Source organism: Nicotiana attenuata, unplaced genomic scaffold (genome assembly GCF_001879085.1).
Source record: "Nicotiana attenuata strain UT unplaced genomic scaffold, NIATTr2, whole genome shotgun sequence".
Taxonomy (NCBI): domain Eukaryota; kingdom Viridiplantae; phylum Streptophyta; class Magnoliopsida; order Solanales; family Solanaceae; genus Nicotiana; species Nicotiana attenuata.
The window spans coordinates 18696-46443 of record NW_017674073.1 but is presented as its reverse complement, the minus strand read 5'-3'; the positions used below and the strand labels follow the sequence as shown (position 1 = coordinate 46443).

Here is a 27748-nt window from a genome sequence, read left to right as displayed (position 1 = left end):
GAATTTGATTCCATTCATTTATATTTCCTTGCTAAGAAAGCAAGCAATTGCCAATTTTCTCTTTCCTTGAGAAAACAAAAACATGATGATCTCTTTCTTGAAAATAGTTTCTCTAATGTTATTCATTGGAATGTCTCTCATATCCACTTCTCTTGTTTTATTCCAATGCGATCCTACTTCTTTTGGAAATTATAATTTTTTAACTTTTACTCCCTATTTCCAAGCCAATCACTTTCTGTCCCCTGCTTTATCAACTTCAGATTTTAAGCACTCCCTTTTTATATTACCCATTTCCCCTACTCAAACACGCGGTGTAATGGATTCTCACGCGCTACTAAAGAGCGTGAATGGGAGATGAAAAATCCCCAACTTTAGCTGTCAAAATAATAAGTAACCACTTTGGGAAATGGTAGTACGGGTGACGGCCGCTGCGACTACTTTTTTATTTTCTACAGTAATTAACTAACGTCGTTTCACCGCCGTTTACTATACTCGTAGTACTATAGCTTTTCTTTCTCTCTCTTAATACGAGACTGGTTTCTGATACTGCAACCACCATAGCTACTTTCTCTGTCTTCATAAAAAACACACACACACACACACTCTACTGGGTGTGGGTTTGGGCGAGTGACTGCTGACATTAAAAACACAGACACACACTTGGCATTTCAATATTCACTCTCTCACTTCACGCCAAATGCCTGCTTCTGCTACTCTTCTGCATTTGCTCTGCTTTTCTCTTCTCTCTCTTTCACATAACACACATTCTTATTACTCTAGCAAGCTAGCTCATCTTCTTCTCCGGTCATATTTGCTTTGATCTTCGTTGTACTGAAGATGAAATTCCGGTCGCGCTCAGTACTGTGGTCTATATTGCTTCTTTTACCGATCGTTTCATCTCTGAACGAAGAAGGTAACGAATACAGCAGTGTTGCCTCGGGGTCAATGTGTAATACTGTTTCTATCGCGTTGGATTCTCAAACTTACTAGTGTTTCCTTTTGTATTTTCTTCGTTTTTTTCCTTTTCAACATCTGGAGTTTTTTTTTCTAGCTCCTCTGCTTCGCTCTGTTGTAGTGTTGGGAAATACGAAGCTTATCATCGAAATTTTATTTCTACTTTACGTTTCTTATGTAACATTCCTTGTTGTTTAACTCTGATAAAAAAAAGTTCCGAGTTATTTAACTTTACAGACGCCAGCTTTTAGTATCTACCTACTAATTTGATAAATGCTAAATATACTTTCTCTAACTATTTGGGTAGGCAAAGCTCTGATGTCGATCAAGGAATCGTTTAGCAACGTCGCAAACGTGTTGCTAGATTGGGATGATGTTCACAATGAGGATTTTTGCTCGTGGCGAGGCGTGTTGTGTGGCAATTTCTCCATGTCCGTTGTTGCTCTGTATGTTCTCCATCCTTGTCTCCTAACCGGAGCAACAGTAGCTGGATTCTGATGAGCTCCTAGCTGTAGTATTACCACTTTATTATTATAGTAGTTTGAAAATATATGATTCTTAGCTGAATTTGCTTTCTTTGTTGGCTGAAGGAATCTGTCAAATCTGAACTTAGGCGGGGAAATTTCACCAGCCATTGGAGATTTGAAAAATCTGCAATCTATGTATGGTTCATTTTCTCTTTTAGTATTTAATTGTTCTTTGTCCATTGCTGGATATTCATCGTCCATGCTGATGTGTAATATTTCAATGAAATTGACAGAGACCTCCAGGGAAATAAATTAACTGGTCAAATCCCTGATGAGATTGGCAACTGCATTTCTCTCATCTTTCTGTAAACAATTTTCACCCTGTTGCTTTTGATTTTTTTTTTATCAGTTTTGTAATGCTCACACTGGGTTTTCATGAAATGGTTGCTATGTTCTGCAGTGATTTGTCTGATAACTTGCTCTTTGGAGATATACCTTTCTCAATTTCTAAGCTCAAACAGCTAGAGTTATTGTGAGTTGTATAACCACATTATCTTGATGTTTTCTGACAACTAGTTAAAATTTTGTTATGATGAATAAATTAAATTCACACCTGATGAACTCCCCGTGGTGTGCAGGAACTTGAAAAACAACCAGTTGACTGGTCCAATCCCATCCACACTTACCCAAATCCCTAACCTAAAGACACTGTGAGATCACTTGATATAGTTTCGTCTCTTTTGAAATATTTTGACAATAGCAATGATTAACAGATGATTTTCTTAATTGATAAAGTGATCTAGCTCGAAACCAGCTCATTGGTGAGATACCAAGGTTGATCTATTGGAATGAAGTTCTGCAATATCTGTGAGTACATTCTTTTGGTGTTTGAAGATCCTTTTTAAGTTGTGAAATTTACAATGTTTCTGTTCCTTCTGTTTTGCAGTGGATTAAGAGGCAACTTGTTGACAGGAACACTGTCCCCTGATATGTGCCAGTTGACCGGCTTGTGGTTCTTGTATGTGCTCTGCTATAGTTTCTACATAATGTTTTGTCGTCCCCCTGGTGTTATATCTCTATTATAATTCTGACTTCACAAGTTTCATATTGTTTCAGTGATGTGCGGGGCAATAACCTCAGCGGAACAATTCCAGATAATATTGGAAATTGTACAAGCTTTGAGATACTGTCAGTCTCCTTTCCTTGCCCTTATTATGTGATACTAAAACTTTTCTGCTACTGCTCCTCAATGCTAACAAAATTGTTTTTTCTCAAATTTCAGGGATATCTCTTACAATCAAATTACTGGAGAGATTCCCTACAATATTGGGTTTTTACAAGTGGCCACCTTGTTAGTGAACTTTGCTTTAAGTGATTTTTAGCTGTTGTTTCTACCTTGTCTATTCTGTTTTCGGGTTCATTTCTGTGAATAAATAAGATTGTGGTCCTTTCAACAGGTCTTTGCAAGGAAATAGGCTGACTGGTAAGATTCCGGAAGTGATTGGTCTAATGCAAGCCCTTGCTGTATTGTGAGTATTCATACTACTACATAAATTCTTTTTTATCAACTCCAATCTCAGTAGTTACCGCTTATAAGTCAAAATCTTGCATGACATCAACTCTTCTGTAGGGACTTGAGTGAAAATGAGTTAGTAGGACCGATTCCTCCAATCTTTGGCAATTTATCCTACACTGGGAAGCTGTAAGTTCACCTCCATTTGAATGCATATATTTTTGCGTTTGACTAGATTTGTTTGATTCACTTTTACATTCAACAGGTACCTGCATGGGAACAAACTTACTGGGCCGATACCAGCAGAGCTGGGAAATATGTCTAAACTTAGTTACTTGTAAGTGGTTTTGTTAGCATACATTGTGCAGACGCTATATGTTGCTTCATGCATTAATCTATCTTATTTACAGGCAATTAAATGACAATCAGCTAGTTGGTCAAATTCCTCCTGAACTTGGCAAACTGGATCAGTTATTTGAATTGTGAGCCTTTTACTCTAGTTGCAGTATAATTCATATTCTGCTTTTCTTTGAATATCAGTTTCTTAGCTTTCTTTTACCAGAAATCTTGCAAATAACAAGTTGGAGGGACCAATTCCTGAAAATATCAGCTCTTGCACAGCATTGAATCAATTGTAAGGCTTTGCTTATATTTTTGAATGTTTTCTCCTTCGCCATTCTCTTCATACTGATTCTAATAATAATTCTTTTTCAGTAATGTTCATGGTAACAATTTAAACGGGTCCATTCCTGCCGGGTTCAAGAATCTAGAGAGCCTGACATACCTGTATGTTGTAGTTATGTTTCAGCCTTTTGGTTGGTAGTCATGATAATGGTTTGAGTTCTGTTGATATGATAAAACACATGTTGATGTACCTTGCAGAAATCTCTCATTAAATAAATTTAAAGGTCACATACCTTCTGCACTTGGGCGAATCATCAACCTTGATACATTGTGAGTTCTTGACTGTCAGTGTCTTAATTTCGTAATTCAAGTGACTCCTTATACTAACACTTGTATGTCTTTAGGGATCTGTCTAACAATGAGTTCTCTGGGTCTGTCCCTGGTTCTATTGGAGATTTGGAGCATCTTCTAACATTGTGAGATATTAGCCATTTAGATGTTGCAGAAGTTTATATTATCTTGTGACTTGAATATAATCAATGTCATTGCACCTTGTAGGAATCTTAGCAGCAATCGTCTTAACGGACAGATTCCTGTAGAATTTGGCAATCTGAAAAGTATACAGACCCTGTGAGTTTCTGCAGAGAGCTTTGGTTATAGTGCCTACAATACATGGATCTTTTAGTATACTGATCTTCTTGTGCTGAGACTGGTTTTTATACTTGCAGTGATTTGTCATGCAACAAGATCTCTGGTGGAATCCCAAAAGAACTAGGGCAGTTGCAGACCTTGATCACTCTGTAAGCAGATTTAGTTTTTCTCAAGTGCATTGATGTAGAGTTTAATTAGCTTGTCTTCAATATCAGGACCAGTTCTTACGCACTTATTGTTTCGGTTGTATTTTCTAGTACATTGACAGCTAACGATCTTAGTGGAGTAATCCCCGACCAATTGACCAATTGTTTCAGCCTAACTAGTCTGTGAGTTCATCTCTTTTTCTTTCCTTCATACACATTCTGAATCTTGTTGGAGTTACTTATCCATGCCTTTCTCCATCAGGAATATTTCCTACAACAATTTCAGTGGTGTTGTTCCTCTTTCACGAAATTTCTCGCGGTTCACGCCTGACAGGTATTCTTTTGTACAGAAATTAGCTTGTTTCATTACACACTCATTTGCACTAGTGAACGACCCCCTTATTGCAACCATCAGCTTTGTGGGGAACCCATTACTTTGTGGTGACTGGAGAGGTTCAATATGTGACCCCTATGCACCAAAGTCAAAAGGTATGCTTCATTTTTGTGCATTAGAGTCCAAATCTTTTGGTATTGTACTATCATGTGCTTCGAAATGACTTGTGATCTTTTCATTGCAGCCTTGTTCTCCAGAACAGCTGTTGTTTGCACAGCGTTGGGTTTAATAGCTCTTTTATCCATGGTTATAGTTGCTGTGTACAAGTCCAATCAACCACATCAGTTTCTGAAGGGGTCTAAAAGTAATCAAGGTTGAAATTATTTGATGGCTTTTTTATTCTTTTGTACTTCAAAAATTTCAAGTTTTAATGTTAACCTTTTCCCTTTTCCTTCTAATAACTTAGGTTCTCCCAAACTTGTGGTTCTCCACATGGATATGGCAATCCATACATATGATGACATTATGCGGATTACAGAGAACTTGAGTGAGAAATTCATAATAGGATATGGTGCTTCCAGCACTGTATATAAATGTGTTTTGAAAAATTCCCGACCAATTGCTGTCAAGCGACTGTACACTCATCCGCACAGCTTGCGTGAGTTTGAGACTGAACTGGAGACAATTGGAAGCATCAGGCACAGAAACCTTGTTAGCTTGCATGGTTACTCACTTTCTCCTCATGGGAATCTCCTTTTTTATGACTACATGGAGAATGGTTCACTCTGGGATCTTCTGCATGGTTAGTAGCCTCCTATTCTTATCTTTTATGAAACATATTCGTGCTATACTGATGATTAATTAGTTAATGTTTATTACTGTTGTTTCTTCCCTGTTGGAGAATGACGCTCTAGATCTGTATAGAATTGGAAATGGCTAATCATTAACTGAATCTATGTCATAGGGCCATCCAAAAAGGTGAAGCTTGATTGGGAAACACGCTTGAAAATTGCTGTTGGAGCTGCTCAAGGTCTTGCTTATCTTCACCATGATTGCAACCAAAGAATCATCCACAGAGATGTGAAATCTTCAAACATTCTACTGGATGAAAATTTTGAGGCTCATCTCTCTGATTTTGGGATTGCAAAATGCATCCCTACTGCAAAAACTCATGCATCAACTTTTGTCTTGGGCACCATAGGCTACATTGACCCTGAGTATGCAAGAACATCCAGGTTAACTGAAAAGTCAGATGTCTACAGCTTTGGCATTGTTCTCCTAGAGCTTTTGACAGGAAAAAAACCTGTTCATAATGACTTAAACTTGCATCAGCTGGTATTATTCTCCACTAATTGCTCTAGTTTTTTACTTGGATAGGATTTCACTCCTATTACATTAGCCTTGGCTAATTTAATTTGTGTTGCAGATATTGTCAAAGGCGGATAATAACACCGTGATGGAGGCTGTAGATCCCGAAGTATCTGTTACATGCATGGATTTAACGCATGTGAGGAAGACTTTTCAGCTTGCGTTGCTGTGCACAAAGAGATTCCCGTGTGAGAGGCCAACGATGCATGAGGTTGCTAGGGTACTTGTTTCCTTGCTTCCTCCCCCACCAACCAAACCTTGTTTAGACCCTCCCAAATCCATTGATTATACAAAGTTTGTTCTTGGGAAAGGGCTACCACAAGCCCAGCAAAACGACAATTCCTCCGATGCACAGTGGCTCGTTAGATTTCGAGAAGCTATATCCAAAAACACCTTTTGACATGGGTTGACTGATATAACTTAATATCCATCAAAGATGATGAATCTTGAAAAGATGCTGGCCAAAGTTCTTTTGATGCTAGAGATTTCACATATCAGATGTTTAGGCACACGGTATGGTTAAGGTTATTTCACATTTGTTTGTAGATTAAATGTTTTATGGTGGGTGAGATACAGAATAGGTCAGATATAGCCCAGTAAAGTTGTTAATTCTGTACAATCTATTTTGAGATCTATTTCCATCTGGGACTTGTGTTTTTGTCCATGTAGAGGAGTGCAAAGAGCGCTAGTTATCACATTAAATTAAGCAGTCTAGTTTTGCATCTGCCGTCATATTTTGGTTTCACTGCCTCTTTACATCTTTTTGCTTTCATGAATGGTAAACCGAAAAAAATTGGTAGTATAGTATGTTCTATTAGAGTCTGTTTGGAAAGCCACCCTGTAATTGGAATTGGTGTAATTATTAGGGTAGTAATTACACAGCCTAACCTGTTTGTTTGACATGGTGTAATTATAGTGTAATTACTGTTTGGTTGCACAAGTGTAATTATACAGTTAGATTTAATTTAATTAAATTAAGTAATTATCAAAACTTAAAAATTAATATAATAAATATATGCCTATAAATCTTTATAAGTATAAATAATATTATATTTGGTATTTAAGGTGTATATTTTTTCGTAAATATACATTAATTAGTAATCATATATTTATAACTAATATTGTAAAAATAATTTATATACTATATTTTTTAAATTAATAATATTTAGTTTAGATACTTACAAAAACTAAAAATATACGTTTTGTAATAACATCACGGAATTCATGTTTGATAAAATAAATTAATATTTATAAATATAGTGTCATAAACTAATCTATCAATTCTAACTAAAAAATGGACAACATGGAATATGAGCCAAAACTACTAAAACAAGTAATTTGGAACCATGAATATAACACAATTTCAATATTCAAAAAAAAATAAAATAGTTTTACATATGTCAAATTCCAACGTAATAATAGTAAGTTCCACTGCAACTTAAGATTAGAAAACATGGTAAGTTTATAACCACATTCAACAACGAAATTTCACTTTAAGTGCATCACTCATTATATGCCAAGTTTATTAATGACCCATTATTTCTAATATTGGGAGGTGTAGTTTCAGAAATAGAATAAGAAAAAAAAATATAAGCAATTACATAGAATCACAAGAAGTAAAGATAGAGAAATAAAAGATAAATAATGTACAAAGAAAAATATATTTTAAAATTTTAAAAGAAATTAAAAAGTAAAATAAAATTAAAAAAATTAAAATAATAGAAATAAAAAATTATAAAGAAAATAAATTAAAATAAAAACAAAAAGGAAAGAAACTAAAAAGCAACCTTGTAATTACGTAGTGTAATTACCACCAATTCTCACCTCCCCCTTGAGAATTGGAGAGTGTAATTACACCCCTCAAATTACACCCAATTCCATGCTGACCAAATAATTACTAAGCCAAACATGCCAAACTGTGTAATTACACCCAATTACACCCAAATCCATTTCCAAGGTGACTTTCCAAACAGGCTCTTAACGAGCCAAAGATAAGTAGAAAATATTTAAGTGGTATTATTCGTTAGATCTGCCTATTTCAAATGAAGACAAATAGAACTTTTTTCCTTCGGAGTGGAGGTATTCTTTAAGGAGAAATCAAACAGTTATTCAATGAAAGGATAAACTGTTATATCACAAACAGGCAGTTTCTTAAAAGTAGCGGCGTACATAGGTCGGGTTGGTTTGAATTTTGCAATTATCAAACCAAATTAATTGTGTCGGGTTATTAAATCTAAAGACCAAATCAAACCAATAAAACTTGGGTTTTTCAGTCTTGGTTTTTCTCGGGTTTTCGGGTTATTTGGGTTTTTTCGATTTTTTTTCTTCCGTAAAATCTTTGTAGCACAAAACATATAACTTGTGCTCAAAATATTTCTTTAATCCCAGTAAGATACAACTATATAAGGTGTTTTTCAAGAAAATAATATAAAATATGAGATGTGTCATGGCATTATCCTAAAATATTCAACAATAAGAACAATAAAATTATGTAATAGTATAATATTGCTAATTAAGAAGCCATAATAAAAATAAGCATAATCTAAAAGTACTAAGTAATGCTAAAATAAGTAGACTAATAAGGGAGTATTAATTACATGACTAATAGCTAAATAAAAAATAAAAATAGGTTATGCATTTTTATCTAAATTATTGCAAAACAAAATAGATATTCAATACATTGCCGTTCGTAGTATTGAGTTGAATGTCTTTGTTAGCATTAATATTGATTTGATTTTGGTTTGGGCTTTTGTTAGCATTATTTAAGTTACTAATATTAATGGCTATAAAACTTATTGGAACATTCAAAAGTTCTAAGTCCAACCTTGAAATAATAACTTAAAAGATAAAATTATGAAAAGTTTAAGAAATATTTATAAATCACATCACAATAAGTATATTCAAATATTAAATATATCTAAAACTTCTATATATGTAATGTCGGGTTGATTTGGTTTCGGTTTGACTTTCTTTAGTTAAAACCAAACCAAACCAATTATGGCCGTTTTTTTTTTCAAACACCAAGCCAAATCAAACCAAACCATAGTTGGGTTTTTTTTTCCCGGTAAGACTCGAATTATCGGGTTGGTGCGGTTTGTCGGTTTTCTTTGTACACCCCTACTTAAAAGGATAAACTCTTGCTTCCTCACCTTGAGCAGTGCAGTTATTAGTTTCTTAAATTCTAAAAAAAAGTAGTTGCTCTTTGTCTTAAGGAGTGGAATAAACACGTTCAATACAGTGGATAAGAAGCGTAATTGCACCAGGCGATCACTAACGCGGAGGAAGGTAACAGGCAAAACAGACCACTGCCTTGCCATACCTAGCCACTTTCCGCTGTCATTTCAACACTATCTCATTCCTTTACAACTTGAACCTTCAGCTGCAGAAAGCCGAGAGTTTGTGAAGCCAACTCATGGTGCACAATCTCATGTATGCTGTCTGTTATGTATAGCCTTCAAAGACACGATGAAGTCCAATTGGACTTTGCATATCTTGAAGGGCTTTGTGGAATGAAAATTTGGATGCACTCCCTGTAATTAACAAATAGACGGAGAAAAGGATGTTGACACCACGAATTGTTCCTAGGTAATGGAAGCTGCAGAGTGAAGGAGGATTTAAGTAACGGACAGAAGCAGTCTTTCCCTCTGTGCAACTTCATTTGAACTGTTGAGTTGTATACATTTATGTATTGGGTAGTTAAAAAGACTGCAATCCCCATCCTAGCACATGTACCTTGTAGATGTACATAACAGACCAAAAGGAATACACTATATTTGACTTGCTGTACAGTGCTAGCCACAAAATTTTGGTGTTGCAAGTGTGGAGGACAGTCTTTTATTTCCTATAACTAAAGACAAATATTTCCAAATAACTCCCGGAATTAGGAGGATCTACCTTCCATGAAACAGAGGTCTCTGCAAGTGGGGGAACCATTTTAGATCCAAGCAACAACTTGCACTAATTCAACAACCGCAAATGTTAACCGCTAGATTCTCATCGGATTCCCAAGCTCCTGAGAGATCAATGTGCAAGTTAGACGCAAAGATTAACACAAAAAACAAGACAAACACTAAGGTAGCAGGTTAGCAATAATAATCTCTAGGTTGTCTTTTTCTATTTTTCTTTTGTGATATGAGACCTTTTTCTTTCTGGTTCAGGCCTCGAATCCTTTATCAGCAAACAAAGGCTAAAAACTGAAACAACAAAGTATGTCGCCATGGAAGTGACAAGGCATGTGTAGATGCAATTGCCAGATTAACGTCAAGTGAGGTGCATCAAAGACGAGGACGGTCGAGTATTGATGGAAGAGGCCAAGATTAGGCAAAGATGGCAGTCGTACTTTCATAAACTTCTGAATGAAGAGGGGGATGGAAACATCGTGTTAGGGCAAATGGGGCACTCCGAGAGTCACCGACACTTTAGGCATTGTAGGCGCATTAAGGTTGAGGAGGTCGTGGGTGCGATGGATAAGATGAGTCGGGGCAAAGCGACCGGACCAGACGAGATTTCAGTAGAGTTTTGGAGATATGCGGGTAGAGCAGGCTTAGAGTGGCTGACTGGGTTGTTTAATGTTATCTTCAGGACAAAGAGGATGCCTGATGAGTGACGGTGGAGTACAATGGTTCCGGTGTACAAGAACAAAGGGGATATCCAGAATTGTAATAACTATACGGGTATCAAGTTACTAAGTCATACCATGAAAGTTTGGGAGAGGGTGGTGGAAGGGAGGATAAGGAGGGCGGTGTCTATCGGAAAACCATTTTGGGTTCATGCCGGGTCGTTCTACTACGGAGGCTATCCACCTTATCAGGAGGTTGGTGGGACTATACAGGGATAGGAAGAGGGATTTGCATATGGTGTTTATTGACCTAGAGAAGGCCTATGACAAGGTACCCAGGGACGTCCTTTGGAGGTGTCTGGATGTGAAAGGTGTGCCGGTGGCTTACAATAGGGCGATAAAGGATATGTATGATGGAGCTATGACTCGGGTTAGGACTGTGGGAGGTGACTCAGAGCCTTTTCCGGTGGTTATGGGGTTACACCAAGGATCTGCGCTCAGCCCGTTCTTATTTGCTTTGGCGATGGACGCACTGATACACCATATCCAAGGAGAGGTGCCATGGTGTATGTTGTTCGCTGATGATATAGTTCTGATTGATGAGACGCGAGGCGGCGTTAATGGGAGACTTGAGGTATGGAGGCAGGCCCTGGAATCTAAAGGTTTCAAGTTGAGTATGACTAAGACAGAATATGTGGAATGTAAGTTCAGCGACATGACAGGGGAAGCGGATGTGGAAGTCAGGCTTGACTCACAAGTCATCCTCAAGAGAGAAAGTTTTAAGTACTTAGGGTCAATTATCCAGGGAGATTGGGGAGATCGACGGGGATGTTACGCACCGTATTGGGGTGGAATGGATGAAATGGAGGTTAGCGTCTGGAGTCCTGTGTGACAAGAATGTGCCACCGAAACTCAAAGGTAAGTTCTATAGAGCGGTGATTAGACCGGGCATGTTGTATGGAGCTGAGTGTTGGCCAGTCAATAATTCACATATCCAGAAGATGAAAGTAGCAGAAATGAGGATGTTGAGATGGATGTGTGGGCACACTAGGCTGGATAAGATTAGGAATGAAGATATTCGGGAGAGGGTGGGCGTGGCTCCCGCGGACGACAAGATGTAGGAAACGCGACTTAGATGGTTCGGACACGTGCGAAGGAGAAGCCTAGATGCACCGGTTAGGAGGTCAGAGCGGTTGACTTTGGCAGGTACGAGAAGAGGCAGAGGGCGGCCTAAGAAGTATTGGGGCGAGGTGATCAGTCAGGACATGGGGCAGCTTCAGATTTCCGAGGACATGGCTCTTGATAGGAACATGTGGAGGTCGAGCATTAGGGTGGTAGGCTAGAGGGTAGTCGAGCTAGGGAGTAGTCCAGAGTTCTTCCCTTTTTGTACCGAGTAGTCTGATAGAGTTTTGTTTAGGTTTGTGAGCGGTCTATGTTGTGTTCACATTGTTGTTTTGCATAGTTTTGTGTTATTGTCCTTTCACTTATTCATTGTTGTTATTTTCTTTCTGGCATCTTTTGTTGTTACATGCCTTTTCTTTTGTTTATTTTCTGATATTATTGTCTCTTCTGTTGAGCCGAGAGTCTCCCGGAAACGGCCTCTCTACCCTCTCCGGGGTAGGGGTAAGGTCCGCGTACACTCTACTCTCCCCAGACCCCACTAGTGGGATTTTACTGGGTATGTTGTTGTTGTTGTTTTCAAACAAATGGCAAGCTGGGATGGGTTTAAATTTTAAAGGACGGAAAAGTCAATATTATAGAATATCATTTGATAAAACAAGAGATAAAAATAGTACTGACTAACACTTCAAGGGTTTCATGAATTTTAACCAAAGGGAATTAAACGGTGTAAAGCAATAGTTTCTAATTCCAAGTCCATAACTTTAAGACTATGGTGGCACAAGGCCTCAAAGGATCCAGCGATATGTAAGCATCCTTTTATTAACTCTAAAAGTAAACAAAAGCTCTAGTTCTATCTTGATAAGAAGTGCTTCTGTGGACTTTCTGTTTTCCTATTTATGAAACTCAAGCAATAGGATACCTGTTCATGCTGAACTGGTACCCAATCCTGGGAGTGCCCCTCTCTGCTGCACACTGATTTGGCTTTCCAACACATCTCTGTATAATTGAAATGTCAATTAGAAGAAGTTGCAGTCAACAGTTAAAAGAATCTAGCATCTTTCTATTCTTCATACCCGAGTTTTGAGCTGCAAACAATTTGGAGCGTTCTCTTTTAACTCCTACATAAGAAAAGTGGGTATTAGAAGTAATTCATCTGCATAATCAAAAAAAGTCCTCCCTAAGAAACTTTAGCCTCACCTTTGCTGAGGGATTCTTTTTCGGGTGGGACACTTCACTTGTTTTCTTCTCAGATCTAAGGGATAACTAGGATTAAAAATGAAACAAGATTAGAGTCTTTTGGGTGAGACATGAGTAAGTTGCGAAATATATAAAAGTCCGATACATTCAGTCTACTGTGTTATTGGTAGTACACACCCTCAGAGGAATTCAATATGGCCTGCATAATCATTTGAAACTAGTACCTTATTAAACAGTTCAATTGGTGGATGCACTGAAAGTTTCTCATCAAATATGGATCTAGAGTCCTGTCATATAAGGATACATTAACCTTTAATAAGAGGAAACAAGGAAAGAACCAAAAGAGGACAAGACACATTTAATGGAAAGTCTAGCAAAAGCATATGACATGTGTTACCATTGAGTATGCACTTTCTTGTCCAATGTCTTCACCTATGCCATTATCTTCCTTACTTGGAAAGATCTGTATAAAGACATGATCTTTAAGCATATAGCATGTAGTCAAAAGTCGAAAAGACTAGAAGAGGATAACATAAGTCAGGTAATATGCTACCTTGTTACATTTATGAGATCTTGATTTGAGTGATGTCACAGATTTCCCCTGCTTAACAGCAGTTTGAGTGTTTGGTCTGAGAATCAACCAAACAGTATAAGCACAAGCTGGACTTGCTATACACGGAATGATACTTTGTGATGCTTTTAGATTGAATTCTATATGGTGAATCACAAAGGTGATGTTAACTATATTCATGAAAAGATTCTACATGCTTCCAAGAGGAAAATATGCATTTTGTCTCATGAGATCTCTGAAAATAGTTAAGAGCAGTTTAATGCAAAACTAAGAACATCACAGTTTTAATTTTGTTCTTAGGCGTATAGTTACTGGACTGGTGAGGTCAAGAAGCCCATCTCACCTTTTAAAGTCCACTAAAGCATTCTGTGTGGCAGAATCAGCATTTAGAGTGCTTGATAACTGCAGTAACCCATAAAACAAAAGAAAGAGTTAGCTGACTTAGCTCCCATCGATTGAAAGCATAGAAACTAAAGTTGCAGAATACATGCAAATGTTGCAATGTTGCTTTAATCATAAGCTGCATCAGTTAAGTACAAGAAAACTTAGAGCATACACAAATTAGTCAGGACACTTAAAAAAGGACTCAATTTACTTTTCTAAAGAACTTAGTTTACTCCCCAAAGCCAAAAGATCACTATGGTCAACAGACAATCTAAAGACTCCTATAAATAATGTGTATTGTGCCAATTCATTCCCCCTCACCAATTCGAGCGTTTAGACACAAACACCAATAGTATGGAACACCAGTAACTTTTCTAAATACTCCGTGACAGGATAAAATATGAAAAAAATCTACACTAACAGTATCCTACAAAAGATGAAGGTTGAGCAGCATTCTCCATATCTTCAACTGAAAAAACTAACGAGCAGATTAAGGACTAAGGAGACCCTTTTCCGAGGTAAGCTTAATTGATTAAACATCAATGTGAGAAATAGGAGCAGTGGAAAAAGCAATGATTAATTACATGAAACTCAGGCAACGGTGCTCTAGTCTTTCTGAGAGGAGGTAATGCAGGAGCCTTGAGAATCTGCAAAAAGCACAAACAGAAAGTCTCAGATGAAAGATTAAGTGGAGAAGTCATGTTATTGAAATGTTTTCACAAGGGAGCACTACTTGGAGTACCAACATTTCTGTTCACGGGCCGTGCTTTAAACATTTGGGTTTTGGCTTTTGTGATTTCACTTGACTCTGAGTCCTTGTTGCACCTGAAACTTTTGACCAGAAAGACCCGAGAGCCGATTACCAACTAGTACCGGAAGCAGTTTTATACCAAGATACAAGACTAAGAGGGTGTTTGGATTGGCTTTTAAAAAATAGCTTATAAGCTAAAAGCCAAAAGCCATAAGTTGGTAATACCCAACTTTTAGCTTTTGGCTTATTTTTGTACTTTTCGAGCCTAAAAGTATGTGCTTTTTAAGCACTTTTTATCATTGCCAAACACCACAAAAACTAGAAAAGTGATTAAAAGCCAATAAACACTTAAAATAAGCCAATCCAAACATCTTCTAAGAAACCAAACAATTAAATTAAAAGCATACGTTCGCCTTTGTGCCCTCTGCAGAGTTTCCAGTTCAGGTTCTCTTGGAACAGTAACTTTAGATTTGGGATGTGCCGAGTTAGAGATGGTTGAGGTCTCCTGCAAAACAAAGTAATAGCTCACAAGCTGCAAACAATGATGCTTAAATAGCTTCCAAACATTATCTGTAATGTGAAACCACAATTAAGAAGCCTTCAGACTGTACCTTTTTCAACATCTTGTGAGATAACAGACGTTGATGCTTCAAATGAGCAATCTGGTTTGCAAGATAAAAATGAGGAATTAAAAATATTTCTAGCAGTTCACAACTTTTAGTAATGGGAATATTTTCTTCCTTGACATATCCTAGAGATAGCTAACTAACTCGAGCAGGTTAATTCTGTCATCTGACCATACATGTGAAGGTATATTGTACAGAACAGCATCGTTTAGACAAATAAATCTAATGCCACTAAACCAATATCACTTGGAAGGTGAAAATCATGTTTTTTTTTTAATCTCGAAGAGTAAATGCTACTCCAAATGTCTTACTACCTATTTGCCACTGTTTTCTCAGCATTAACCTTCTCTCAAGCAATCACTGAAGTAATTTCATCAGGCTAGAACCTATTGCCAAAAAGGATACTGTTTTGCACCTAATTTTTTTTTGTTAGGTCTATTTCATGAAACTGAATGACCATGTTTGTTACATGGAGATACATCTGATATTGAGTACCTTAATGTTGTCAGTGAAGTAAAAAAAAAATAGTTTTACCTCCATGCTTTTCTAGCTTCTATCTTTGCCCGTAGCTTTCCATAACCACAACTAATCTAAATTAACTACTTTTCCTGAATAGACCAAGTTCCAAAATATCAAATATCAAATTCCTAGTATTAATTCATGGAGAAGACAGTCCCAAGATCTAGGAAAAAGGTATAACGAGTAAAAATAAGCCGGCATATTTAAACTTGACATACACGAGGGAAAAAAATCCTATGGAAGGAGTTGGATGGATGAAACATTATACTGAAAGAGGACAGAGAAATGAGGTTCCCTTCTGTTTAAGGAATAAATGTGTGAAGTAAACATTTAGAAGCCAACCAGAGTATAACAAAATAATACTATAATCAAAAAGTAATTGAATAACTGCATGCACCTTAAGTAGATAACCGATCTCTAGCTTTTGCCTTTTGGTAGCAAAATTTTCAGATGCCAAAGAATTCTGTGAGCTTGTCACATCAGTCTTGCTAGATGTTTTCTGAAACCTAGCAATTGAAGAATGAGAAAATGCAAGCAAAAAGTTAGTAATACTTAAACTTGTCCAAGAAGTCAAGAGTGCCAATAAACTGAATGACTTGAACTGCAGAAACATACACAAGCCTGAACTGCAGGTTTTAAGTAATGTTGTGATTGACGTAATTATGCAGAAAGCAGTTTCTCTAGATTTTTGGCATGAAGGAATGTAAGAAAACTAATTTTCACTTGGACTTCATCTTATAGTAATTGAAAGTATAGCCTTAAAAAAAGTTAGAATGTATATCTTTTACATACTTCTGTTTAGCCAAATGACTAGCCGTGGGCTTCATTAATGTTGAACCTCTTGCTTTTGAAGATCTTGGCTCCGGATTTGTCTTACAAATTTCATGAGCCCTTTGACCTTTGGATATTGTTCCTGAGGGGGTTCAAGGAAAACTAGTTAAACACTGTTGAAGTCTTGCAAGACATAAGTTGCAATTATTTTTTCTTAACTCTTGCTAGTTAACCATGAGCAAATAGGAGCTAATAAAATTACTGTTTAATCTACTGTTAACAGATTTCTGACACTAAACCTAATAAGCACACTCAGATAGTTAATTTAAAGGCAAGAATATAAAGAGAAAAGAATGGTGAAGCCATACTTATAATCAGATAATAATTCCACGAACCATGCAACTACTAACACTTGCAGTGCCCCAAAGAGTGATTTTGAATATGCATGTTTTTTAGTAACTATTTCTTCTGCAAGTTAGGTCAAATAAGTCCAACAGATTCCGGAACTAGACAAACTAGTATAATTTGATTAAGTGCCTCTTCAGAGTTTAGAGGATAACCCAAATCAGAATATCAGGTTTTAGCTCAAATCTTGCGTTGTGATAGCACACAAGTTTAACTGAAAAACAAACCTATTGAAGAAAAACAAATTAGTACAATTTAAGAGAACCGGATATCAAAAAACCAAACTTGAGTTAAACTCAACACATGATTCGATTAAGATGTGCTAGTATAACAGAACTTCTCTTCTGATACTGCAAAGAGATCCATCAGCTGAATATTCTGATGTGAGTTAAAATTGAGATCAGATTTTGTTGAACTGTTATTAAGCAGCTTTGAAGTTCTTCAACCTGGAAATGCAAAAGGTGAACGAGATAATGCCTACATATATAGTACCTTTAATTTTTGATTTGGAGGGCGAACCAACAGGAGAAATGTATGAGTTGTTGCAATTTGATTTTGCCGTTTTCCCTTCTTGTAACCTTGAGCAACCACTTGAGTTTCCTGCTGTAATCTCTTTCCCCAGGTTTAACTTTATAATGAGAGCTAACAAGTTTCCAAATAAACAGTCAAAATAAAAAAAGAAAAAGTGAGTAAGAAACTACGATAGGAAAATCTCCATTAAGCGGATAAAAGAAATGCTATCAAAAAGATCAACTTATGACTTGTGCTTCTAACACGCATAGTCTATTATAAACGATCCATCTAATTTCTGTAACTCACAATCAATGAATCACGAGATTACATGGAACTAAGGTACATTCCATCAGCATTCTCAGATAATTAGTCTAATAAGATAATTTCAAAACTAACAAGCATCAAATCCAGCAGAAGTGCAGAACAACATATTTAATCTAAACAGATAACATTTCTACTGGCTAAACAATCAGACATCAACACAATATTGAATCCAACGAATTGTGTTTCTCAAATTGAAATAAAAGCTGCAACGCGAATATCACGACTTTATCATTAAACTAGCCGGCGGATATATAATTTTAATTACACTCGTGCAAATTCGTTTATATATGACTTACGAGAAGGCGGATAATTGCCGGCAGTTTGAAACCAGCGTTCGGCTTCTTCAGCCTCGGAAGTTGACTCCGGCCGGCAGAAATCAAAGAACTGAGCGGCGTCAAACTCATATTCCGAGTCAATTTCGGATACGTCCGAACATTCTACAATGAATTCCTCCATTTCTTCGTCCATTGGTTCTAGATATAAAAAATAAATGAATACAAAAAACTGTTGATCAAAAAGTAAGTTATCGAACGAAAAATTCAGAGGAAATCATTGATCTCCTGATTTTTGGTATGTATTTTTACATGGTGTTTTGGTCCCCTGAATGAAATGTAGGAATGCGGACGTCGCGAGGGTTTCGAACGTGAAGGCTTTTATTAAGTTAGAAATGGTTGGAGGCCGAAATTTTCTCGTTATGGTTTGTCTGCAGAGAAGAGAGAAGGCGCATTCTAAGCCAGGACGTAGTGATCCTCGTTTTTCTTTTTATATATGTATTGCGCCGAGGCGGCTTTGAAGTTTGGACTGACTGAAAAAATTTCAAATTTTGCTTGTCCCACTTTGGAAATATCTGATTACAAAAATGGCCAAATTATTATCGCAAAACTTTGTGGACATTTTGGTATTGATCACTACTTTATGTCATTCATTTTCATTTGCGTTCTCTCTCTTTTTTTTTTTGGACGTAATTTCTTGCTTTGGCCAATAAGGGATAATTAGAATGGCTTTTGTTTTCAAATATCTGTTTGTTTACATATTTTAGCCATTTTTTGACAGATTTTGAAACAAAATCTTCAAATCCCAAAAATAACTCTAGAGTAGTTTTTGAAGTTTTTCTATTCACAAAACTTCAAATTCTTTTCAAGTAAAATGCATATCCAAATACAATTTTAACTCATATTCAAAAATTTATTTTTGTAAATTTCAACCAAATCTATGTCCAAACGCTAGCTTAATTTCCCTTCTTTTTTGGGGATTAAAAATACTTGCAAATTCAGGAAAAGTATTACGCTTAAGAGAAATATTTTGGTCGATCAAAATTTGGGAGTCCTACAACTTATATACAAAATGAACATGCAAAAGTGACAATTATTCTAGTAAGTACCAAGTTTGAGAATAAGGTTGGATTGCTGATGAGTTTCATGGTTTGTGAATTCTTGAAAAAAGAGCATATTAATGAATAATGACCAATGAATCATTGATCAAAGGACGATTTTGGGGCTCAAAATCTCGTAAGGGAAAAGAGGCATGCTTCTATGATTATGTTTTGCGCTAATCCAACAGATCATCTTCTCTATTCTCCTGTAAGTTCTAGTTTTTCTTTAAATAAATTAAAATAAAAAAGCAGTTGATGTTCTGTCATGATTTAGAGACAGTAATGATTTTACTTAATTAAAATTAGAGGCGACAATGTACGTACTGTACTTATCTATGATTTTACCCATCCATAAGGAAATAGCGTGACTCTAATAACACGAGCCTTATTTCACTAGTTTTATGTAAATTAATTAATGGACTCGTAATATAAAAGGGCTTATTCAATTAGTATAAACTTAGTGCTCGTTTGAATTGACTTAAAAAAAGTGGCTTTTCAGCAGAAATAACTTTTAAGCCAAAAAACAATAAGTTGGGGTTGTCCAGCTTATTGCTTTTGGCTTGTTTTAAGCAGTTTTTAACTTATTTTAAGCACTTTTCTGACATTCCCAAACACTGAAAAAAGCTAAAAAGAACTTAAAAGCTGATTTGAACAGTTTAAAAGCCAATCCAAACAGCCTCTTAGTACATATGTGATATGCCATGAAAAATGGCATTTGGATGCTTTTCAAAACTAGTTTGATCCCATTATCTAGAGAGTTGAGATATAGACAGAGGAAGTGCCATTTGACATGATCAATGCAAACATAAATACAAAGGATGAAATATAAGACAAAATTTGAGGAGTGAACCCAGCTGTCAGAAGACGGTTTCCAATAGTTGTCTTTGGGATAGAGTCAAAACTTTACAATTTTGATTACTGGCAACAACCTTGTAAGTTGTAACATTATTCAAATTTTGGTGTCACTTATGATCATTTTAAGCAAATTTGTGAGCTTCCCAAATCACAATAGAATTCGAACACTTTGTTTGTTTGTTTAAAAGATTACTTCATAACAGGATTAGACGACCAATTCTTTTTTACAAAAAAATTCATGACCATAATAGTACGGTGTTAGAACCATCTTGTTTTCATTTCGTAAAATGTATGTGTTTGCAATAAAATTTTGATATTCGTAAAAAATAAACTGCAATCACAAAATAAGAGAAAAATATTGTTACTAATTAACTATGAGTACAATTCTGTTTCTCCCTCCTGATTATCTTCGTGATTTTGAGGGTTGAAGCAGCGTATTTCTCGAATGTAAGATGATGCAGCCTCCTGGGATGTATTTGATCTCCAACTTCTTGAACTATTTGATTGTCAAGAAGTATCCGGCCATATTTTGATCTCTTTGTGAATATTCCAAGAGTTTATGGGATTTTCGAGACGCCTTTTCAAGGGAATGTGAATATAAACTTTAATTGCATACCAGGATCTTGAACATGATAATCTTACACAAAATCGTTACAGAAAACATACCTGAAGCGAAATCCATTATCCTGAAGCGGAAGCGTTAATTCAAAATTGGTTTCTCGCACCTTGCCCTAGCTTTCGTTACCGCCGACTATAGTGATGGAAGAGAGAAACAAATATGGTAACCCTAATGGATGGGGAGATGACCAATTTATAAAGGTTCTCATTTAATCCGGTACATCCATCAAGTAACCGATCGGACGGATGAGATTTTCTCATTAGTTAAATATTAATTTCTGATGATCCACAGGGTCATCTTATGTTTTAAAACTCGATTCCGTGTTCCGAGGCATTCAAAACCTCATTTTATTCCTTTTCGATTTGCGTGCATAGCCCGGACGCGTTTTCAGGAAGCCTTTATGTGGAAATTGAGAAAAATAATAATTTTTTGGCTTAAAAAGTTGATTTTAGTTGACTTCGGTCAATGTTTTCGGTAAACGGACCCGAACCCGTGTTTTGACGGTCCCGGTGGGTCCGTAGAAAAATATGGGACCTGGGCGTATGCCCGGAATCAAATTCCGAGGTCCCTAACCCGAGAATTAATTTTTGAAGAAAATTGAAAAGGCTGAAAACGTAATAATTTAAAGGAGTTGATATTGTTGGTATCGGGCCCGCATTTTTGTTCCGGAGCTCGGTGCAGGTTCATTATGATATTTGTACCTTATATGTGAGATTTGGTGAGAAACGAGACTGATTTGACGTGATTCAGACCTTTGGTTGAAAAGTTAGAAGTTTTAAAACTCTTGTGTAGATTTCATGCAATTTGGTGTTAAATTCGTAGTTCTAGGTGTTATTTTGGCGAATTGCCCGAGCAAGTTCATATGATGTGTTAAGACTTGTGTGCGTGTTTGATTTGGAGCCCCGAGGGCTCGGGTGGGTTTCGAATAGGCTACGGGATGTCTGGACTTAGAAAAAAACCAGGTGTTGGATAATTGCAAAGTTGAAGGTCTCGGATCTTGGAAGTGCGGCCGCGGTGGGAAATTCGCGGACCGCAGTAGAGGAATGCGGCCGCGGTGGGAAATTCGCGGGCCGCGATGGAGATTTTGCGGTCGCGCTTGGGATTTTGCGGACCGCGTAGTGAGGATCAGAGGGTGCTATATAAGCGGGATTTTTTATTCATTCTTCAATTTTTCAAACCCTAAAACATAAGAGGTGATTTTCCAAACACTTTTTCTTCCCCAAATCATAAGTAAGTGATTCTTAACTCATTTCTTGCACTCTTTTACTTCATTTTTTCAAGATTTCATCCTAGAATCTTGGATTTTCATGGTGGAATTGGGAATTTTTGGGTAGAACTTAGGAATTTCGAAATTTGGGGATTTAGACCTCAAATTGAGGTTGGATCCCAAAACCAATTGTATATCCGGGCTCGGGGGTGAATGGGTAATCGGGTTTTTGTCCGAGTTTCGGGTTTGGACCAAGCGAGCCTGGGTGTTGACTTTTTCCAAAATGGCCTAAATTGAATTCCTTGAAATTGTGGGTAGTTCCTAAGGCTTAAATTGAATTGTTTGGTTGGTAATTTGGTAGATTCTATTGGTCCGGAGGCTCGTGAGAAGGGAAAAGTGGTGTTTGAGCTTTGAGTTTGGCCGTGGTAGCGAGATAAGTGTTGTGGCTGACCTTAGATTGAGGGATTAGGTATTGTTGTCTATTTGCTATGTGTTTGGTTGTTGAGTACAACGCATAGGTGAAGTGACGAGTATCTATACGTTGTGGTGGAGTCATAGCATACGAGTGAATCTTATTCTTGTGATTGTTGTATTCTTTATTCGTATTGTTCAGGCTTAAACTGGTTATTCTTCATGTTTGGAAATTCTTATCACGTTTTTCCTGGAATTGGATATTGGTTGAGTTTTGACTTAAAGTTGAGATTGACATTGTGAAACTAAATATTAAAATGGGGCTTGTTATTAATAATTCTACTGCCCAGTTGTTATTGTTTTGTTGTTTGGGTGAGGAAGAGTGTAAAGCACGAAGGGTGATATCGTGCCACTGCATATTCATTGTCATGTGAGGAAGAGTGTAAAGCACGAAGGGTGATACCGTGCCATTGCATATTTATTATCACGTGAGGAAGAGTGTAAAGCACAAAGGGTGATTCCGTGCCATTGCATATTTATTATCATGTGAGGAAGAGTGTAAAACACGAAGGGTGATGCCGTGCCATTTTATATTCATTATCATTATTCATTTCATTTGTCATGGTGAGGACGAGAGTAAAAGCACAAAGGGTGATGCCGTGCACTAGTTTTGCTGTATTTTCTTTATTGTTTTATTCTCATGATCTCGTACTTCCCTCAGCATGTTTACCCATCCCGTTATTATGTGTTTAGCTTATATTATTTGTTATTATGCCCGTATATTACTTAACTGCACAAGTTTATGTACGTGTCTTGTCCTAGCCTCGTCACTACTTCGCCGAGGCTAGGCTCGGCACTTACCAATACATGGGGTCGGTTGTATTGATACTGCAATCTGCACTTTCTATGCAGATTTCGGTACCGGACCGTGTTAACCCGAGTGGAGTTGCTGCCTTCAGTCCAACAGGAGACCCAAGGTAGCTCTGCCGGCATTTGTAGACCCTGGAGTCCCCTTCCAGTTATCCTAGTTTCTTATTTTCTTTCAGCCAGTATTTGTAGTGACTCTCAGAAGTCGTGGATTGTGACACCAGATTTTGGGTAGTCGTGTATTAGTACTTGGATTATTATGAGATTTCGCACTCCTTTAATCTGTCTTGGTTTAAATTGCTGCTATTTATTGAATTGGTTAGTGTTAGCATATTTACATCTCTATCTATTTGCTTGCCTAGCATTCTGAAAGGTTAGGCGCCCTCACGATCCCAAGGGTGGGAAATCCGGGTCGTGACAAGTCGGTATCAAAGCACTAGGTTGCCTAGGTCTCACAATTCACGAACAAGCTAGGTAGAGTCTGAGGGATCGGTACGGAGACGTCTGTGCTTATCCCCCAGAGGCTACATAGTTTAGGAACAATTTCACCTCTATTCTTCTCTGTCGTGCGATTTGATCTCTCAATGCTAATTGAACTTTCTACTCTTGTCCTTTTGCGAATGGCGAGAACACGTACCGCTTCATCAGCTGATCAGCAGCCCGAGCCCTCAGTGGCAGCTCCTACGAGTGGCAGAGGATGAGGCCGATGCCGTGCTAGAGCCCGAGGCAGAGGCAGGGCTCAGCCTAGAGCTCGAGAAGCATCACCAGTAGCAGAAACTCAGGTGGAGTTTGATGATGAGGTCCCGGCCCAGACTGTTCTTGCCGGACCAACTCAGGTTTCAGAGGGGTTCATAGCCACCCCATTGCTTCGGGATGCTTTGGTCCGTCTAGTGGGCCTTATGGAGAGTGTTACTCAGGCTGGCACAATCCCTGTAGCACCAGCCATGTCTCGGGCTGGGGGAGGAGCACAGACTCCCGCTACTCACACTCCGGAGCAGATGGCTCCTCAGTTTCAGACACCAGCAGCTCAGCCAGTTGGGTAGTTCCGCCGGGTGTTGCAGCACAGACCGGTGATGGATCAACTATGTCTTCTGATGCTTTGTGGATATTTGATAGGTTTACCAAGCTTTTCACCACTACCTATGGCGGTACATCTTCAGAGGATCCCCAGGACTATCTGGATAGTTGTCATGAGGTGTTACTGATAATAGGCTAGATTTATGTAGTTTGGCGACTGTTTATGCCCCAACTTGACTATGCTTCACCGTTCTAGGAAGGTTAAGTGACAATAAAATGGCTCTAATTGTGAATTTCATGTTTTGCAGGAGCAAGTTGTGCTTATGAAGACTTAGGACAGTGTTTGGAGCTAAATTAAAGCAAGGGAAGACCCTCGGAGCTGAGTACGTGTGAAAGAAGAAAGAAACGAAGAGAAAAAGGCTGATTCACTCTAGCGCGGCCTTAGCGCGACCACGCTAGAGCAGAAAATAGAGGCAGAACACTCAGCCATTAGCGCGGTTCGAGCGCGGTTCGAGCGCAGCCGTGCTAGTCCATCCGGAGTGCAGAAATTTCAGGGGCAAACTTGGAAGTTTGGGGGTAATTCCACTTAACCTATAAGAGGTCCAGCTCGCCCAAAAAGACATTATAAAGGTTTTTATAGTTTTTGTGAAGGCAAGAAGAGGCAAGAGGCAAGGAGGATAATTCGACATCGAGTTTTACCTTTCTTCCTTTTGTATTTATCATTCATGTTGAATTTTGCTGTTATTATGAACATGATTATGAGTAGCTAATTATTTAGTCTAGGGTTTTGATGGAACCTGTTGAGGATGAACTTCTTGTTATGTTAATATAGTTTTCCCAGTTTAATCTCTATTTGTTCAACTACGTTCTTGTTGTAGTTAATTGATAGGATCCTCAATTAGCTGTGCCTATTTAGTGTGTATTACTCGGGAGAGAGTGCATATTTAGGTAGTTGTTGAACAACACCACTCCCAAAGTATATGAGGAATCAATGACCGAGGGTTTAAAGGTGGGATTAGAGATAATGAAACCTTGGGTGTGATCTAAAGTGAGCTGTAATGAAAGCCAGCTAGCGTAACTCGGGAGAGTGCGTCTAGTAAATTGTCGTAATTACTCGGGAGAGATTTACGGTAATAAGAGTGCTCATGAACGATAGAGACGATTAGGAAATTCTATGCTAAACATAACAGTAAGGGATTCCATCAATAGGGGAAATCACAACTTTAGATCCTTCTCTTAATTGTTTACAACTCATTCATAGTTAGCTTTTAGTTTACTTAAATTTACTCAGTTATAGTTAGTAAAAATATCACCAATTGTTATTCAAAATATCCGGGAAGTTGATTACGAAGAATTTAGTGAGTCTAACAAAAGTAATTGGTAGGTTAATTCCCTGTGGGATTCGACTCTGGGCTAAATACCCTGATTATATTTGCAACGACCACTTGTCCTTTTTATAAGGCATAGTTGGGCGTGATCAAATTTTGCCGCCGTTGCTGGGGAATTAACGGTGTTATCAATTACAATTGAAAGAAATACAAAAATTCTTAGTCTAGTCAGTTTTCTTTATTTTCAATCCAGACATTGAAATTTTAACGATTGTTAACTTGGTTGTACAGGTGCATGCCTAGAAACTCATCGAGAACTGGTGAAGTATTTGAAGCATTATCAGATCCCGAAAATTTTTTCAAGGCCTTGAATCGGGCCAACCGGAAAAACAAATAACAACAATCAACTGAACAACTTGAACGAGACATGGGGGATCGCGAGATAGACCCAGCTGCGCCAGAGTGGCGCCTCTTGTGCCAGAGGCTCCTCTATATGACTGGGCGCAACCTACAACAGAGAATTTGGCCACAACGATATTAGTCCCGCAGATACAGGCCGAATCTTTTCAAATCACAAACAACATGTTGCACTTGTTTCAAAACAAGGGACTATTTTCGGGGTCATACATTGAAGATTCTCAACAGCACTTGAAGAATTTCCTGTGAATGTGCAAAACTCAGAGGCAACCCAACGTAACTCAGGAAGCAATAAAGTTGTTATTGTTTCCATTCTCAGTGACAGGAGCTGCCCAGACTTGGTTAAATTCACTCCCCATTAATTCCATCACGACTTGGGAGGAGTTAGTCAAGCAATTTGTGAATAAGTTTCATCCACCCAACAAGACTGCTCAGCAAATTGATGAAATTTTGAGCTTCAAACAGAAACCAATGGAAACACTGCAAGAAACATGGGAACGATTCAAAGGGATGTTGGTTATACGTCTGCACCACGGTATTCCAGAGCAAATGTTGGGGCAGCGGTTTTACATGGGTCTGACAGATAGCGTGAAGGCTAATGTTGATGCTTCAGCTGATGGAGCATTCTTGAGCAAAACATGGAGAGAAAGCCAAGTCCTGCTTGACAAGATGACACAGAATTCGGGGTGAACAACCAGGAATGCACCTATCACTCCAGTAGTTCATTCAGTGCCCTTAGATCCATCCAACACTCTTGCTGAAAATATGGCCACCTTAATGACACAAATGAGTATACTCACCAAAAAGGTGGAAGAGTCAGGGCAGAAGCAGCAGGTGCACATTGTAGATACAACCAATGGGGGCTTATGCAAATCTTTCATTAGTCAGCCAATTGGTAGCCAATGGAATGCAGAGAGTGATCATCATCATTACCTTGAGACATGAATTATGTGTCTAATTATGGGGGCCAGAAACAGGGTGGTCAGAATTGGGGCCAGCAGAATCAGCCATACAGGCCAGTCCACCCACAGTATAACAATAGAAATATGGGAGCCATGTGACCTCACAATAATGTGGCGCCCTACCAAAGGCCATAGGGATACAACAATCAAAATCAGCAGTAGGGTTATCATCCTCCTCAGCAGCAACATGGTGGGAGACAGGAAGATGGGTTTGCTAGACTCGAGGCAATGATGCAGCAGGTTATTGGGTCAAATGCGAAAATGAGTAAAAGAGTAGATGCACATGAGTCAGCTATAAAGAATATTAAAGTGCAAATGGGCCAGATTTCGATGTCTTTGAATAATCGTCCTTATGGGACATTGCCTGCAGACACTCAGGTAAATCCAAAAGATCAAGGCCCGAAGCAGCTGATGACAGTGAGTCTACGCAATGGCAAAGACTTAGACTTGGAGCAAGAGAGGGCTCGAGAAAGTAGACAGGCTGAGACACTTGTACCAGTGCCCATTGAGCTGGATGATTCAACAAAACCAACAGAGGTGACAGTACAGCCTGCCCAGGAAGAAACCAACACACAGATTGAGACTTAGAAAGAAGCTGAGACAGCCTAGGAACCGGTAGTTGAGGTGGTGTCTGACAAAGAGAAAACCCAAATCGTCGGGAAGAAGAGACCTCCAACACCATTCCTACAGAGGCTGGCCAAATACCAGAAATAGGAACAATACAAGAAATTCTTGGAGATGCTGAAACAAATCCAGGTAAATATTCCATTGATTGATGCTTTGAAGGAGATGCCTGGTTATGCAAAAATGATGAAGGACTTGATGTCGTGGAAATTCGACTTCCAAGATTTGGCCACAGTGACTCTAACTCAGACCTGCAGTGTTGTGGTGACTA

The 27748-nt window shown here is 38.0% G+C and overlaps 2 protein-coding genes across 2 annotated transcripts; one reads left to right on the top strand and one right to left on the bottom strand.

Moving 5' to 3' along the window:
• The first annotated feature begins 542 nt into the window (after nucleotides 1–542).
• LOC109217941 (LRR receptor-like serine/threonine-protein kinase ERL1) lies at nucleotides 543–6859 on the top strand. Its single transcript, XM_019382239.1, has 27 exons — nucleotides 543–913; nucleotides 1262–1400; nucleotides 1545–1616; nucleotides 1715–1786; nucleotides 1882–1953; nucleotides 2060–2131; nucleotides 2217–2288; nucleotides 2368–2439; nucleotides 2538–2609; nucleotides 2704–2772; nucleotides 2879–2950; nucleotides 3052–3123; nucleotides 3200–3271; nucleotides 3345–3416; nucleotides 3497–3568; nucleotides 3649–3720; nucleotides 3817–3888; nucleotides 3963–4034; nucleotides 4117–4188; nucleotides 4287–4358; nucleotides 4467–4538; nucleotides 4618–4689; nucleotides 4771–4844; nucleotides 4934–5062; nucleotides 5156–5491; nucleotides 5654–6024; nucleotides 6116–6859. Exons 1-27 carry the CDS (start codon nucleotides 838–840, stop codon nucleotides 6455–6457), a joined length of 2904 nt encoding a protein of 967 aa, XP_019237784.1. The 5' UTR covers nucleotides 543–837; the 3' UTR covers nucleotides 6458–6859.
• A 2808-nt stretch (nucleotides 6860–9667) lies between these two features.
• Nucleotides 9668–18534, bottom strand: LOC109217940 (protein TPX2-like). Its single transcript, XM_019382238.1, has 16 exons — nucleotides 18095–18534; nucleotides 17454–17603; nucleotides 16578–16698; nucleotides 16183–16291; nucleotides 15252–15302; nucleotides 15048–15145; nucleotides 14636–14720; nucleotides 14474–14536; nucleotides 13849–13907; nucleotides 13488–13563; nucleotides 13332–13397; nucleotides 13159–13221; nucleotides 12935–13000; nucleotides 12811–12855; nucleotides 12657–12733; nucleotides 9668–10069 (listed from the first exon to the last, which is right to left on the bottom strand). Exons 1-16 carry the CDS (start codon nucleotides 18264–18266, stop codon nucleotides 10051–10053), a joined length of 1320 nt encoding a protein of 439 aa, XP_019237783.1. The 5' UTR covers nucleotides 18267–18534; the 3' UTR covers nucleotides 9668–10050.
• Nucleotides 18535–27748: the final 9214 nt, after the last annotated feature.

Excerpts from the sequence above, each read along its gene's own strand:
- LOC109217941 (XM_019382239.1), top strand. The coding sequence starts at position 838 with ATGAAATTCCGGTCGCGCTCAGTACTGTGGTCTATATTGCTTCTTTTA. Across the intron at positions 2,289-2,367 it reads AATGAAGTTCTGCAATATCT|TGGATTAAGAGGCAACTTGT; the intron begins GTGAGTACATTC and ends TCTGTTTTGCAG. Across the intron at positions 2,610-2,703 it reads TGTACAAGCTTTGAGATACT|GGATATCTCTTACAATCAAA; the intron begins GTCAGTCTCCTT and ends CTCAAATTTCAG.
- LOC109217940 (XM_019382238.1), bottom strand. The coding sequence starts at position 18,266 with ATGGACGAAGAAATGGAGGAATTCATTGTAGAATGTTCGGACGTATCC. Across the intron at positions 13,222-13,331 it reads AAGAAAGTGCATACTCAATG|GACTCTAGATCCATATTTGA; the intron begins GTAACACATGTC and ends CTTATATGACAG. Across the intron at positions 12,734-12,810 it reads GTTTGCAGCTCAAAACTCGG|AGATGTGTTGGAAAGCCAAA; the intron begins GTATGAAGAATA and ends TCAATTATACAG.